The sequence below is a fragment of the Salvelinus sp. IW2-2015 genome, unplaced genomic scaffold, assembly GCF_002910315.2.
Source record: "Salvelinus sp. IW2-2015 unplaced genomic scaffold, ASM291031v2 Un_scaffold356, whole genome shotgun sequence".
NCBI lineage: Eukaryota > Metazoa > Chordata > Actinopteri > Salmoniformes > Salmonidae > Salvelinus > Salvelinus sp. IW2-2015.
Genome location: NW_019942547.1, coordinates 498,948 through 514,544, shown reverse-complemented (window position 1 = coordinate 514,544; position 15,597 = coordinate 498,948). Strand labels below are relative to the sequence as shown.

Genomic DNA, 15,597 nt, shown 5'->3' with positions numbered 1-15,597 from the left:
GCCTGGTTGGTTTTTATTTGCAGGATAACATCATCACGCTGTGGGATACAGTGATGTGTCCCACTGGTAAGGTAGGTGAGTATTCAACACCGCCAACACATATCGTTTACCCTCGCCAATTCAGAATACTCAAACAATGTGGTATAACAGGTGTATAGCAATGAGGTTTAGAACATAGTACTGCTTGCAAGCAAGGATACTGTAGCTAGTGGTGATATTTAGCATGTAAATCTTTGTGGGCAAAGAAAAAAAAAAAGTGGGATGCATGCCAGCAAAGCCACTACACAACACAAACTAAAACAAGACATTAGTTGCACTATAACGGTGACAAATGGTTCCCACAAACTTTTAGGGCCTACATACAGTACAGCAGAGTCCCAACACCTTACCACTGCTGGCTATCAGCGGAGCCTTGTCTGGCAGCGAAACAGTTTATTCAGCCTCCTTTACTGCCTTTAAAAAAAAAAACATTGCTGATATGGCTGACTTACTCTAAACAAATGTGTTTCTAATGACAATTGAAATGGTACAAGTTATGGCATAAGGGACGACAAGCGGATAAAAGCCATCCGTAATTTCGATTAAGACATTAATGAGCGAACTAGGACGGACGTAGTCGTTTATAACTATTTGTTAGCACTTTGAAATGTACAGCATCAGAATTCAGAACATGGGCCATTCTTACAGTGTTCTCCCTGTACACCAAGTCAGAACCGTAGGATAAATAAAAGGCATATAAGCAGACAATGAAAGCTCTTACAATAATTCAATGATTACATTTCTCTTAAACAGGTTATAGGCTACACCAGTAGGAACAGTAGACAAAATTAAGAGGGTAAATATACCAAATTTTTAGGGTGAGGCACATGGACTACTACCATCTTACTACACAACATACACTTAGAATTACTTTCTTAGCTACAGTGTACATATCTCCCTGGCATATTACATAATTTATGAAGCAGCATATAATACATTTTAGACTCACATTGTGTGCGCTCGGCTCACTTGAACAGGAAGGTGGCGCGGTGGTCCTCCGAGTTAACAGTTGTTTTTGAGTGCGGCACAAATCATGCTTCATTGACAGCATGGCCAATGTTGAATGTTTATAATTTTAAAATTGGAAATGAGCCCCTTAATCCCAGATTTGGGACCACACAGCCACTCTCACTGATTCTTCCAAACCACTCATTGAATTTGCGATTTCCAACTTGTTGTGTAATGTTCAATGGCCGATGAGCACCGATACGTTTTATCTATAATTCTCTTCATATGACAAGGATTAAAAAAGGATTGCCAGTAGATTGTCAACTGATTCATGATGATGACTGCTAGCTAAGATTGTGAAAGTATGATGTTGACATGATACGATCCAATCAAAGCTACGGTAGATATAACGTGATTTGACGTCATTTTATCTGTGCCAAGGACCTTGAGCCTTCTTGGATGGGCACCTCTATGGCAGCAGACCGAAAGGCTAGAATTGTCAATGTCTCCTTCTTACTCTTGGCCAGTGACGTATAAAGTCACCCATGAGTGATGAACACTGAGCCAATCACTGCGCAACGCTCCGTATTTTCTGCTGGCTTGCCCCACCACAGAAAGCACTGAGCTAGGCTGAAACACCTCCATTTTGGAGCTGCCTTACTCAAGAACAACAAAAAGAGACCATGTTTGTATGCACCTTTATTAACTCAGTTGATAATAGATGTTTTACATGTTTGCAAACTTATATGTGACACGTATTAATGCCAAAAATAACATGCCAAACAGGCAAGCCCCCCCCCCCCCCACAAAAAAGAAATAAATTGGTGTAAGTAAAACAACAACAAAATAGGGCTCAAAACCCACCTGCCTTGGATATACTGGGGGTCGCCTTGACTGTAGCACTTATCAAGGTGAAAATAAAAAGTGGATATGCACTCTTCTGGGAAGGGGTGACAAACTACCAATATGATGTGTGTGTGATATGAATGTGTTGAATCCATTTTTGTGTGTTACCGACATCGGCGGGATTGATAGCACAGAAAAACAGAAAAGCCTGTTTTGATAGCAGACAAAATATGTCTTATCCTAACTTTATTGGCATTGAATACCTGTCGTGATGCTAATGCCACTCACAAAGCAGGTTTACATCCGTTTATTAGCATTGTCATTACGTTCAAATGCTTATACACTGTATGATCTTTAGCATATTTCCCAAGCCATTCATCTCACAATAAGTTCCCAGTACAGTATGTGATGTTATTGCATTCAATAATATATCTTTATCACACATGCCAAATGAGTTATTCCTCTCACTTACTACATTCAATGCTATATCCCTGACCATATTTTCCAAGTCATTCATCACTCTTCTACAGTAAGCTGTGGCCTATGTATTTCTGTGTCTATGACTGCCATGTGAATTTGAACTTGTACTCGTGTAGATACTGGGTAGTCACCAGAGCTAGTCTACCAGTGGCCGACCATTTTATCTCTCGTCTTCCTCCTGGGCGGGTTCACGTACATGCTGGTCAAAGCTGTTCGGATTCGACTCCAGCTTGAAACTGAGGTGAGAATTTCAGTTGGAGAAATAGTTTTAGCACATCCGTTTGAGGACTTGTGTCAGTGAAATGGGGAAATGAATCTCAATAGCGATATCAGATATGATGAATACATACTTGTGTTATTTACGACTCATATTCAAATGAGATTTACAGTTGAAGTCGGAAGTTTACATACACCTTAGCCAAATACATTTAAAATCAGTTTTTCAACAATTGTGACATTTAATCCTAGTAATAAATTCCCTCTTTTAGTCTCAGTTAGGATCACCACTTTATTTAAGAATGTGAAATGCCTTCCACAAGCTTCCCACAATAAGTTGGGTGAATTTTGGCCCATTCCTCCTGACAGAGCTGGTGTAACTGAGACAGGTTTGTAGGCCTCCTTGCTCGCACACGCTTTTCATTCTGTCCACAATTTTCTATTAGGATTGAGGTCAGGGCTTTGTGATGGCCACTCCAATACCTTGACTTTGTTGTCCTAAGCCATTTTGCCACAACTTTGGAAGTATGCTTGGGGTTCTGCCATTTGGAAGACCCATTTGCAACCAAGCTTTAAACTTCCTGACTGATGTCTTGAGATGTTGCTTCAATATATCCACATATATCCTGGTCTCTGATGCCATCTATTTTGTGAAGTGCCCTAGTCCCCCCTGCCAGCAAGCACCCCACAACATGATGCTGCCACCCCCGGTGTTCACGGTTGGGATTGGTGCTGTTCGGCTTGCAAGCCTCTCCCTTTTCTTCCAAACATAATGATGGTCATTATGGCCGAACAGTTCTGATTTGTTTCATCAGACCTGAGGACATTTCTCCCAAAAAGTATGATCTTTCTCTTGAGCAGCCTTTCAGGTTATGTCGATATAGGACTCGTTTTACTGTGGATATAGACTTTTTGTACCTGTTTCCTCCAGCATCCACAAAGCCGCTGTGTTCTGGGATTGATTTGCACTTTTTGCACCAAAGTACGTCATCTCTAGGAGACAGAACGCGTCTTCCTGAGCAGATGATGATGGCTGCGTGGTCCCATGGTGTTTATACTTGAATACTATTGTTGTACAGATGAACGTGGTACCTTCAGGCGTTTGGTTAAATTGCTCCCAAGGATGAACCAGACTTCTGTGGAGGGTCTACCATTTTTTTCTGAGGTCTGGCTGATTTCTTTTGATTTTCCCATGATGTCAAGCAAAGAGGGCACTGAGTTGAAGGTAGGCCTTGAATACATCCACAGGTACACCTCCAATTGACTCAAATTATGTCAATTAGCCTATCAGAAGCTTTTAAAGCCATGACATAATTTTCTGGAATTTTCCAAGTTGTTTAAAGACAGTCATCTTAGTGTATGTAAATTTCTGACCTACTGAATTGTGATACAGTGAATTATAAGTGAAATAATCTGTCTGTAAACAATTGTTGGAAAAATGACTTATGTCATGCACAAAGAAGATGTCCAACCGACTTGCAAAACTATAGTTTGTTTATTAACCAGAAATTTGTGGAGTGGTTGAAAAACAAGTTTTAATGACTCCAACCTAAGTGTATGTAGACTTCCGACTTCAACTATAGATATCATGAACTTCAGATCATGCCCCAAAAAATTGCCGTCACTACAAGGGAAGAGGTCTAGGTTAGCATTACTGGTCTTTAGCATKCCAAAAGGTCTTTAGACATGCCCGACTTTGAGGAGCAACCATCCAATGAATGATGAGTTTGTCTGTTGACAAGAATCTTCTTTCAGGACCAAGAGCAGCTAATCCAGTGTCACCAGGCCAAGCATGTACAGAGGTTGTTGAGGAGGAGCCCTATTGACCGGTAGGACAACAGTAGGAGAAACACTGGCTCRTCACTAGCCCTACATACAGCCATAGCCATAGCCATACATATAAATATGATATATTCTGTGGTTATATAAAAGTAAATCATTGGTAACAGCCTGTCACACCATTGATAAATACACCACCATTGGCCTGGTTTCAAAATTAGGCCAACTATGTTCAACACGTGACAATCATTCACATTTCATTGTTGGTCATGCAAKCATTCAGCATGAACTGGTTGTGTGTCTTAAAGATTTTTCATGGAGTGTTAAGAATGGTTTCGTTAAATTCCGGAATCGTTTTGATAGGAAACTGGAGACCAGTTGGTTCCAGAGGAGGGTCTATGACTGGGAYCCCCACTTCAAGTTCCCTAACAGAATGATCGGCACATCCATCATATCCCTGATTGGYTTATACACGGTTAGCCTTGTTATATGGGAGGGATTAGGTTTTTCATGTGTTATTTTACACTTATTTTATGTATTTTAGTTGACATATTGTTGTGTGCTTCTGACTGTGTGCTTTGGGTGCGTCTSTCCTTCCACAGATGACTTTGGCTGACTATAGTCTCAGTGACTATGCGTTTGATAGATTGGATGTTCTGAAAGACCAACTGAAGAAGCTGGCTTTTTCCTGCAATGAGACAGAGATATTTGTAGCCATGATCCCCCAATTTGAGGAATTCACTAACGTTGCCAGAAGTAAGGAGCATGGTTTACACTATTGTGTGTGTGCATCCTTGCCGCACCCACACTCTTAGGAAAAAAGGTGCTATCTAGAACCTAAAACGTTTCTCCGGCTGTCCAAATAGGAGAACCCTTTGAAGAACCCTGTTGGGTTCCATGTAGAATTATCTGGTTCTACATGGTTCCAGAGGGTTCTATCTGGTTCTACATGGTTCCAGAGGGTTCTATCTGGTTCTACATGGTTCCAGGGGGTTCTACATGGAACCCAAATTGTTCTACCTGGAACCATAGGGGACAGCTCCATAGGGGACAGCTCCCTATGGGGACAGCTCCATAGGGGACAGCTCCATAGGAAACAGCTCCATAGGGGACAGCTCCATAGGGAACAGCTCCATAAGGGACAGCCGAAGAACCCTTTCGGAACCCTTTTGGAACTCTTTTTTCAAAGAGTGCAGAGTTTGCCCGAATATCTGTACAATTATCATTCACCAGTCTGCATAGTTCACGTATTAGCTTGTTTGTTTGATTTTCCAGAGTCCTGGCTAGCCACAACCATCTTTGCCAGCCTAACGTCTGTGTCATACACATTCCATGTGTTAGCATGTTACCGGTATGTCCTGTTTGATGCAGTTATTCCAAAATATTCCATATACTGTATATACACAGTATAGATTATGTAAATGATGTATGATCTGTTAGTATTATTAACAGTATCTGTTAGTATTGCTGTTATAATTTTCGCCCTGTCACAGGAAACATCTGAAGAGATTGTGGGCTGGGGAGAAGAGCTTTCTTCCTGAGAAGTTCCATAATCCCAATTCTGCAGTCAGTGTGGTGAGTAGCAGCGCGTTCCAATTCCAGAATGTTCCACAGAATGATTGGGAATGTTATTTGTAGTGTCAAAATATTTAAGAGTCATATTTTGTAACATTACATACAGGCTGCCATCACAAGATACTCCGGATGGCAAATAGCATTTACTTTGTGGGGTAAGACAACCTTTCCTCTTCCTTTCAGCCCATACAATACAKACTTATAAGGAGATATATAGGATGAGACATAAACAGTCACCTCCAAAATGATTGCCACTCTTGATAAAGATGAGCAAAAAATACTGTAGAAAAKAAGTAATAAAAATACAGAGATATATTATATGATAAACAAAATACTAATTTATGCTAATACAATTGCTCAGAGAAAAATATTTTGGTTAAGTAATAAAATTAAATCTCAAAAAGATATCTGTGAAAATGATTTACACTCCTGTTTTCAACGCTTTGTGCGCCCTCCCCTTGCAAGGATAACAGCACTAAGCCTTTCTCCTATTATGCTTAATGAGATTGAAAAATACATTGGTAGGGATCTTAGACCATTCCTCCGTACAGACTCTTTCCAGATCCTTGATATCCTTTGGTCTGCGCKTATGGACTGCCCTCTTCAATTCAAACCTCAGGTTTTCAATGGGTTTCAAGTCCGGAGACTGCGATGGCCATTGCACCCGGTTCCAATCCAAGTGCCAATGCCGTTTAGCAAACAACAGGAGTTTACATTTGCTGTTTGCTCTCAATAAAATAGCCTATTGGCATGGAGTTGGCGTCTAACTTTTGAGTTGGAGGCTTGGTGACCCCAAGACTTGTTGATGCCATCCGAACCATCTTCCTCGCTGTGTGTGGGGACAAGATACACTTGGGTCCTCTACCAGGCAAGTTTACCACATTTCCAGTGGTTTTAAACTTTGTAATTGTTGCCCTAATAGTGGTAAGTGGTATACTTGGTTTTTCAGGTTTTTTTTGGTACCCATTGCCTAATTTATGAAAGTCAACAACCAGTTGTCTCTTTTCATTTGTGAGTTATTTGCCTTTCTGCATGGTGATGGATGAYYAAGGGATTTTGCACGTGTGTTACCTCATTTTTATACCCCAGTGAAATAGCAAGCCATGGAAGGCCATAATACAGTTCCTTAAACTGAGATACTTTTTTAAAAAGTAGAATGTTAATGCAGATTTTATTTAGTTTGATTTTATTTATAATAATCTTCAGGGTTGCTAATAATATTGACAGGTATCTTTTTTAGATCAACATTTCTTTTGTATTAGTATAAAAGTATGCAATTGTCACTTTTGGGGGGGATACAGTATAGCGCAGTATTTGTATTATTTACAGTCATTTTTGTTCATCTTTATCAATGGTGCCAATCATTTTGGAGGTGACCGTGAATAATTATTTATTGGATTGGTAAAAGATAAATAAATGCATTCTATATGAAAGTTCTCCAATTTCTTCCAGGTTTTCTAATTGTTCACTTTGTCCAGTTCGTCTTTGCGTTGCTCTTTACCTACGGAGTTGTCCTCCCCATCCAAAATGGAAGAGTGTTGGAAATGTTGACCAACATGGGAACCATTCTGTAAGTGTACCCTATGGGMCAGTTTCCCAGACCCAGATTAACAGAGAATCTCCATTGAAAGTGTTTTTAARTCCAGGATTAGCATTAATCTGGATTTGGGAAACCGGCCCTTTCACTGCTTTAAACAGGCTCTAACTATTCAGAAATAAAACATTTTCAAGGAGCCTCTCAGTTCATATGAAAAAATGTCCCTGATCACTGGTATTTCTTTACCCATTGTGCGTCGACGTAACATATTCCCTGGTATATATGCATATCCAAGCAGTGTGAGTTTCCTTATCCTGTATGAAGTAACGTTCTCTCTATCAGTTTGACCATAGGTATCGTTATAGGATTGGTTATACTACAGGTGSTGCTGGTCCAAGTGTTCTTCCTTCAGGACAAGATCTCACCGTCAGACAGGAAGAAACCTCTGGCACTCAACAACAGGTGCGGTATTATGTAATACAGGCCATTCCTCTTGACCTAACGTTCACCTTAGCCTACTGGTCACCTGTCATTCACCCATCACAACTCTACCCAGTTACAATCTATGGTTAGTGCGCTTCTTTGGMACGTTCACACAAAGAAAGAGGAATGCTTAACAGTTCCTTAATTAAAGGATTTCAAGGGAGGACATGGTACATGATAAAACACCCACATTTACAGTACCAGTCAAAAGTTTGGACACACCTACTCTTTCAAGGGTTTTTCTTTAATTTGACTATTTTCTACATTGTAGAAAAAACCTATGAAAGACACAAACCTATGAAATAACACACATGGAATCATGTAGTAACCGAAAAAGTGTTAAACAATTCAAAACATATTTGAGATTCTTCAAAGTAGCCACCCTCTGCCTTGATGACAGCTTTGCACACTCTTGGCATTCTCTCAACCAGCTTCACCTGGAATGCTTTTCCAACAGTCTTGAAGGAGTTCCCACATGTGCTGAGCACTTGTTGGCTGCTTTTCCTTCACTCTGCGGTCCAACTCATCCCAAACCATCTCAATTGGGTTGAGGTTGGGGGATTGTGGAGGCCAGGTCATCTGATGCAGCACTCCATCACTCTCCTCCTTTGTCAAATAGCCCTACACAGGGCCTGGGAGGTGTGTTGGATCAGTTGTCGCTGTGAAAGAACAAGATGATATCCTACTAAGCGCAAACCAGACTGGGATGTGTATCACTGCAAGAATGCTGGTTACCCGATGCTGGGTTAAGTGTGCCTTGACTGTCGTAGAATGATTCACCAACATGTCACTAGCCAAATCAGCCCCAGACCATCAACCTTTCAAACCTCACACGCGGGTTGGACCAAGAAATCTCAGAATTTGGACTCAGTGTAGACCAAAGGACAGATTTGCACCGGTTTAATGTCCAATTGCTCCTGTTTCTTGGCCCAAGCAAGTCTATTCTTACTTTTGGTGTCCTTTAGTAGTGTTTCTTTGCAGCAATTCGACCATGAAAGCCTGGATTCACACAGACTCCTTCTGAACAGTTGATGTTGAGATGTGTCTGTACTTGGAACTCTGTGAAGCATTTATTTGGGCTGCAATCTGAGCGTGCAGAACTCTAATGAACATCCTCTTCAGCAGAGGTAACTCTGAGCTCCATTCCTGTGGTGGTCCTCATGAGAAGCCAGTTTCATCATAAGCGCTGATGGTTTTTGCGACTGCACTTGAAGAAACTTTCAAGTTCTGAAATTTCCACATTGACTAACCTTCATGTCCGAAAGTTAATGATGGACTGTCATTTCTCTTTTATTTGAGCTGTCGTCTTGCCGATAATATGGCTCAAATCGCATTAAGAAGGAAGAATTCCACAAATTAACTTTTAACAAGGCACACCTGTTAATTGAAATGCGTTTCCAGGTGACTACCTGAGAGAATGCCAAGAGTGTGCAAAGCTGTCATCAAGGCAAAGGGTGGCTACTTTGAAGAATCTCAAATATAACATATATTTTGATTTGTTTTGGTTACTACATGATTCCATGTGTGTAATTTCATAGTTTTGATGTCTTCAGTATTATTCTACAATGTAGAACATAGTAAAAATAAAGAAAAACCCTTGAATGAGTAGGTGTCCAAACTTTTAACTGGTACTGTGCGTGTGTACTGTACCACAAGAGGTAATGACTGGAGCGGAATAAGTGGAATGGTATCAAACACATGTTTTCTATGTGTTTGATGCCATTCCATTAGCTCAGTTCCAGACATTATTATGAGCCATYCTCCCCTCAGCAGCTTCCATTGTACTGTACATATCATACTGCACAGGTCAACATTGGGACAAATATTRGATTTCCTGGTTTACATCATAAGATCTTTTCACAAGTATTTTTCTTTACCCAGAGCAATTTATTTTAGTTTACCTTAGTTACGCAAGCTTTTCTTAACCCAGGGTTAACGCTGGGGATTAATAATAGTGGTTCTCACCTGAACGCTAATGCCCACAAGCTAATGTGAAGCGTTAAACACAACCAGTATTTACAAGTTAATCTTATATGCCTCTGGTCACAGACTTGAGGAGATTTTATGGGTTGACACACAGCATTTCACCCAAACCAGGACTAGCTGAGCKTCATAACGCATAAATGTGTGGCAAAGACAATGTGCAGTCAAGCTGTTTGCACACACATGCAAGAACACACGCAAGAACACGCAAGAATACACACAAACACACACACAGACACACACACATGCCGTGACCCCACTTTGACAGTGCATGTTCTGCATACATATCAGGAAATACATACACTGAGTATACAAAATATTAAGAACACCTTCTCTTCCATGACATAGACTGCCAGGTGATCCATGTGAAAGCTATGATCCCTATTGATGTCACTTGTTAAATCCACTTCAATCAGTGTAGATGAAGGGGAGGAGACAGGTTAAAAAATAATTTTTAAGCCTTGAGACATGGATTGTGGTATGTGTGCCATTCAGAGGGTTGAATGGGCAAGACAAAAGATTTAAGTGCCTTTGAATGGGATATTGATAGTAGGTGCCAGGCGCACCGGTTTGTGTCAAGAACTGCAACGCTGCTGTGTTATTCACGCTCAACAGTTTCCTGTGGTGATTAAGAATGGCTCCAATACCCAAAGGACATCCAGCCAACTTGACACAACTGTGGGAAGCATTGGAGTCAACATGGGCCAGCATCCCTGTGGAACACTTTCGACACCTTGTAGAGTCCATGCCCAAYGAATTGAAGTTGTTCTGAGGGCGAAATATCGGGAAGSTGTTCCTAATGTTTGGTATACWCAGTGTACGTTGACATGGCACTCTATGGTATCTCCCCTTTTAGGAAGGCGTTCCACAACTTCAACTACTTCTTCTTCTTCTACAACGTTGTGATGGGCCTGAGTAACTGCATCCTGCGTCTGCTGACCAGCTGTGTGGTGGGCACCTGGCTGGTGTCACGCATCGACCGTACCATCATGCCGAGGGGATACGAGTCCATGGACCCTGGTCAGTTTAGTGACCTAGTTAGGGCCCAGAGAGTTTTCCCTGACCACCTGACCAAGAAAAACTCAAATTAAAGGCTCTAACTAAAGCCCATAGTTTTTCCGTTAAACTCATACAGGTGCAGCTATACACAAACAGGTGATTCAATCACTGTAATATAAGTGCGTAGCCAGCCAGAACGACTCATAGGAGCAGGAGCCTATCTCTCCTYTCTGTAGAGCAGGGGTAGGCAACCCTGTTCCTGGAATGTCTTCAGTCCTGCAGGATTCTGTTCCAACTAGGCACCACACCTGACCAACTGAGCTAATTCATCAGTTCAGTGATTGCCTAAATTCAACACACCTGGTCTTCCAGGTCGGTTAAATCCAAATCATGAAGTGCCTGTAGCACTCCAGGACCAGGGTTGCCTACCACTGCTGTAGAGTGTGGCAGCTTGATGTGTACAAGTACACCCCTTGGACAGGACGCTAGTCCCAAACTCGGTCCTGCCCCTCCCCACACCACCTCTGAGTTCACCTTTAGTTTTTTACCCTAACACTACACAGCTGATTCAAATGATCAAAGCATAATGATGAGTTAGATATTTGAATCAGCTGTGTAGTGCTAGGGCAAAAATCAAAACGTGCATCCAGGGGAGTGGCCCCAGGACCAAGGTTGGGAAACACTGCTCTAGTCTATCGCAGGGCCTGTAATATATRATGTATACAGAAGGTGGCAGCATTTCACAGGATTTGTAGGACAAAGATTGTGTGGAAAGTACATGTCATATAGAATGTAACTMKTTGACTGTCTATTTYAGGTTACAGCACTTGGATCGGGATGATTTTTGCAGACCACTACCACAACAACCCTGTCATGGTGTGTTTCTGCCATCTTCTCCTGTCCAACACCATGGCGAAACAACAGAGGACCACAGAGGCAGCATCCTACTCCACGTTCAACAACACATCTTCGCCAGGTCAGTTAACATCAAGATGTCATGAACACAGCTGCAGATCAAATAATGGGCTGTTTAAAATATAATTTACTCTAGGTTGAAGTTTCTCATCATGTGAGTGTGTATTAGACTAAATAGTCCTTGAGCGATTAGAAGGTTCTGAGAGCACAAATCATACTAACCTCCAGTGGTGTAAAGTACTTCAATAAAAATACTTTAAAGTACTACTTAAGTCGTTTTTTGGGATATCTGTACTTTACTTGACTATTTATATTTTAGCAATTACATTTACTTTTGATACTTAAGTATATTTAAAACCAAATACTTTTAGACTTTAACTCAAGTAGTATTTTACTGGGTGACTTTCACTTTTACTTGAGTAATTTTCTACTAAGGTATCTTTACAATTATGTACTTTTTCCACCACTGCAAACCTCAGTAGCCCAACACAGACTTGATCAAAAGAGACAAATTAGCAGATCCTGGACGCCCCACAACTCACACAAGTGACATTAGAGACCTGAAATAGGAACACTAGGACACGTAATAAATATTTTGTAGACAATGTCAGTCTCTCTCTAATACCACTGTGTTGTAGATTCAGCCCGTGGAAGCCGGGCCAGGCGGCGATGGATGCTCCTCTACACCCTGATGAAGAACCCACGACTGATCCTCCTGAGGAAGAACAGGACCTCCTCTAGTCCCACTGACCACCAGGACACTGTGGTCCAAGCCTGGCTGCTGGCCTCTCAGATCGAACAGATGGGACAGGCACCAGAGATGACGGCCACAGCCGCTACAGTTACATCAGATCAGACGATGACCAATGGGCAGGCGTTAACTGACTGATTCTGCTCAGGGTTTATACAYGTGCAGCCTGAAATAGTGTAGTACAATACTATGATATAACATTTAGTAGACCTACACACATTTCGAGGACACGTTTTGGCTCATGAGTGCTACATTTGATACTACAGGCCAATTCGTCTGTAGGCCAAGCTCTTACAATGTATTGTATTGTATGTGATGAATAATATGATTAATGTATTGTAAATTTGGGAAATACCTACATAATTACTCCTACTGTGAAAGATGACAGGACAAATGGACACAGTTATGCTTTTTACCTCATAATGGTCTGTTTGTTTTTAGTAGGCCACATAGCCGCGGGAAGTAGAGGTGCTGAGGGTGCTGCAGCACTCCCTGAAAAATCATAATAAAAAAAAATATACAGTATCAGTCATAGGTTTGGACACACCTACTCATTGAAGAGTTTTTCTTTATTTTTACTATTTTCTACATTGTAGAATAATAGTGAAGACATCAAAACTATGAAATAACACATATGGAATCATGTAGTAACCAGAAAAGTGTTAAACAAATCAAAATATATTTTAGATGTGAGATTCTTCGAAGTAGCCACCGTTTGCCTTGATGACAGCTTTGCACACTCTTGGCATTCTCTCAACTAGCTTCACCTGGAATGCATTTCAATTAACAGGTGTGCCTTGTTAAAAGTTAATTTATGGAAATGATTTCCCCTTTTAATGCTTTTGACCCATCAGTTGTGTTGTGACAAGGTAGGGGTTGTATACAGAAGATAGGCCTATTTGGTAAAAGACCAAGTCCATATTATGGCAAGAACAGCGCAAATAAGCAAAGAGAAATGATAGTCCATCATTCATAAAGACATGAAGGTAGTTCCATGCGGACAATTTCAAAAACTTTGAACAGTTTTTTCAAGTGCAGTCGCAAAACCATCAATCGCTATGATGAAACTGGCTCTCATGAGGACCGCCACAGGAAAGGAAGACCAGAGTTACCTCTGCTGCAGAGAAAGTTCATTAGAGTTACCAGCCTCAGAAATTGCAGCCAAATAAATGTTTCCATGGATTAAGATTATGAACAGACTCCACATCAACTGTTCAGAGGAGACTGTGTGAATCAGGCCTTCATGGTCAAATTGCTGCAAAGAAACCACTTCTAAAGGACACCCAATAGAAAGAAGAGACTTTCTTGGGCCAAGAAAAACAAGCAATAGACATTGAAGACCAGTGCAAAATCATGTCCCTCTGGTGCTAATGAGTCCAAATTTGAGATTTAGGGTTCCAAATGCTGTGGCTTGTGAGACGCAGAGTAGGTGAATGGATGATCTACGCATGTGTGGTTCCCACTGTGAAGCATGGAGGAGGAGGTCTGATGGTGTGGGGGTGCTTTGCTGGTGACACTGCCAGTGATTTATTTAGAATTCAAGGCACACTTAACCAGCATGGCTACCACAGCATTCTGCAGCGATATGCCATCCCAACTGGTTTGCGCTTAGTGGGACTGTCATTTGTTTTTCAACAGGACAATGACCCAACACACCTCCAGGCTGTGTAAGGGCTATTTAACCAAGGGGGAGAGTGATGGAGTGCTGCATCAGATGACCTGGCCTCCACAATCACCTGACCTCAACCTAATTGAGATGGTTTGGGATGAGTTGGACTGCAGAGTGAAGGAAAAACAGCCAACAAGTGCTCAGCATATGTGGGAACTCCAAGGCTGTTGGAAAAACATTCCAGGTGAAGCTGGTTGAGAGAATGCCAAGCGTGTGCAAAGCTGTCAACAAGGCAAAGGGTGGCTACTTTGAAGAATCTCAAATATAAAATATGTTTTGAATTGTTTAACACTTTTTTGGTTACTACCTGATTCCACACGTGTTATTTCATAATTGTGATGTCTTCACTATTATTCTACAATGTAGAACATAGTAAAAATAAAGAAAAACCCTTGAATGAGTAGGTGTATCCAAACTTTTGACTGGTACTGTATATACATTTTAAAATATGTTTATTTTTAAGATGTTTTTTTTCTTCTCACAAAAGTAGTGCACTGGGCCTTTACTAGTTTTAGCAGAACAATATAGATGTCTGTAGCTCAAGCAACAACAAAATAATTCAGCATCTCTACTCTGGCAAAAAAAGCTAGTTGTATAATTAAGAACAGTATTTTGCAGGATTAAATTGTCGGAATTGAATTGCAAGAGTTGTTGCAAAGTCCCTTTCTCTTTGATTGTCCGGGTTCAAATGTGATTGTCATTCTAATGGAATCCAGAAAGAACAAAACCATGTCCTCACATTAAAGGTGCAAAGTTATGGGTCAAGACACAAAACATCCACATCAAATAAATTATTTTTATTGATCAAATGACGTCAATCAATCAATCAAATGTATTTATAAAGCCCTTTTTACATGTCACAAAGTGTTGTACAGAAACCCAGCCTAAAACCCCAAACAGCAAGCAGTGCAGATATAGAAGCACAGTGGCTAGGAAAAACTCCCTAGAAGGCCAGAACCTAGGAAGAACCTWGGAAGAAATCTAGAGAGGAACCAGGCTCTGAGGGGTGGCCAGTCCTCTTCTGGCTGTGCTGGGTGGAGATTATAACAGAACATGGCCAAGATGTTCAAACGTTCATAGATGACCAGCAGGGTCAGATAATAATAATCACAGTGGTTGTAGAGGGTGCAAAGGGAGTAAATGTCAGATGGATTTTCATAGCTGATCATTCAGAGTTAGAGACAGCAGGTGTGGTAGAGAGAGAGTCCAAAACAGCAGGTCGGGGACAAGGTAGCACGTCCAGTGAACAGGTCAGGGTTCCATAGCCGCAGGCAGAACAGTTGAAACTGGAGTGGCAGCATGACCAGGTGGACTGGGGACAGCAAGGAGTCATCAGGCCAGGTAGTCCTGAGGCATGGTCCTAGGGCTCAGGTCCTC

General features: G+C 41.3%; 1 protein-coding gene across 1 annotated transcript in view; it reads left to right on the top strand.

Annotated features, from left to right (window-relative positions):
* Positions 1-13,485, top strand: part of LOC112068289 (stimulated by retinoic acid gene 6 protein-like) — a 29,643-nt gene extending 16,158 nt beyond the window's left edge. Inside the window, 14 exon segments of the mRNA XM_024135391.2 lie at positions 24-71; positions 2,430-2,445; positions 2,448-2,554; positions 4,285-4,358; positions 4,672-4,783; positions 4,911-5,064; positions 5,584-5,659; positions 5,802-5,883; positions 5,990-6,038; positions 7,336-7,453; positions 7,763-7,882; positions 10,743-10,906; positions 11,703-11,861; positions 12,439-13,485. Of these exon segments, the coding sequence (XP_023991159.2) occupies positions 24-71; positions 2,430-2,445; positions 2,448-2,554; positions 4,285-4,358; positions 4,672-4,783; positions 4,911-5,064; positions 5,584-5,659; positions 5,802-5,883; positions 5,990-6,038; positions 7,336-7,453; positions 7,763-7,882; positions 10,743-10,906; positions 11,703-11,861; positions 12,439-12,689 (1,530 nt within the window). The 3' untranslated portion in view covers positions 12,690-13,485.
* The last annotated feature ends 2,112 nt before the right edge of the window (positions 13,486-15,597 follow it).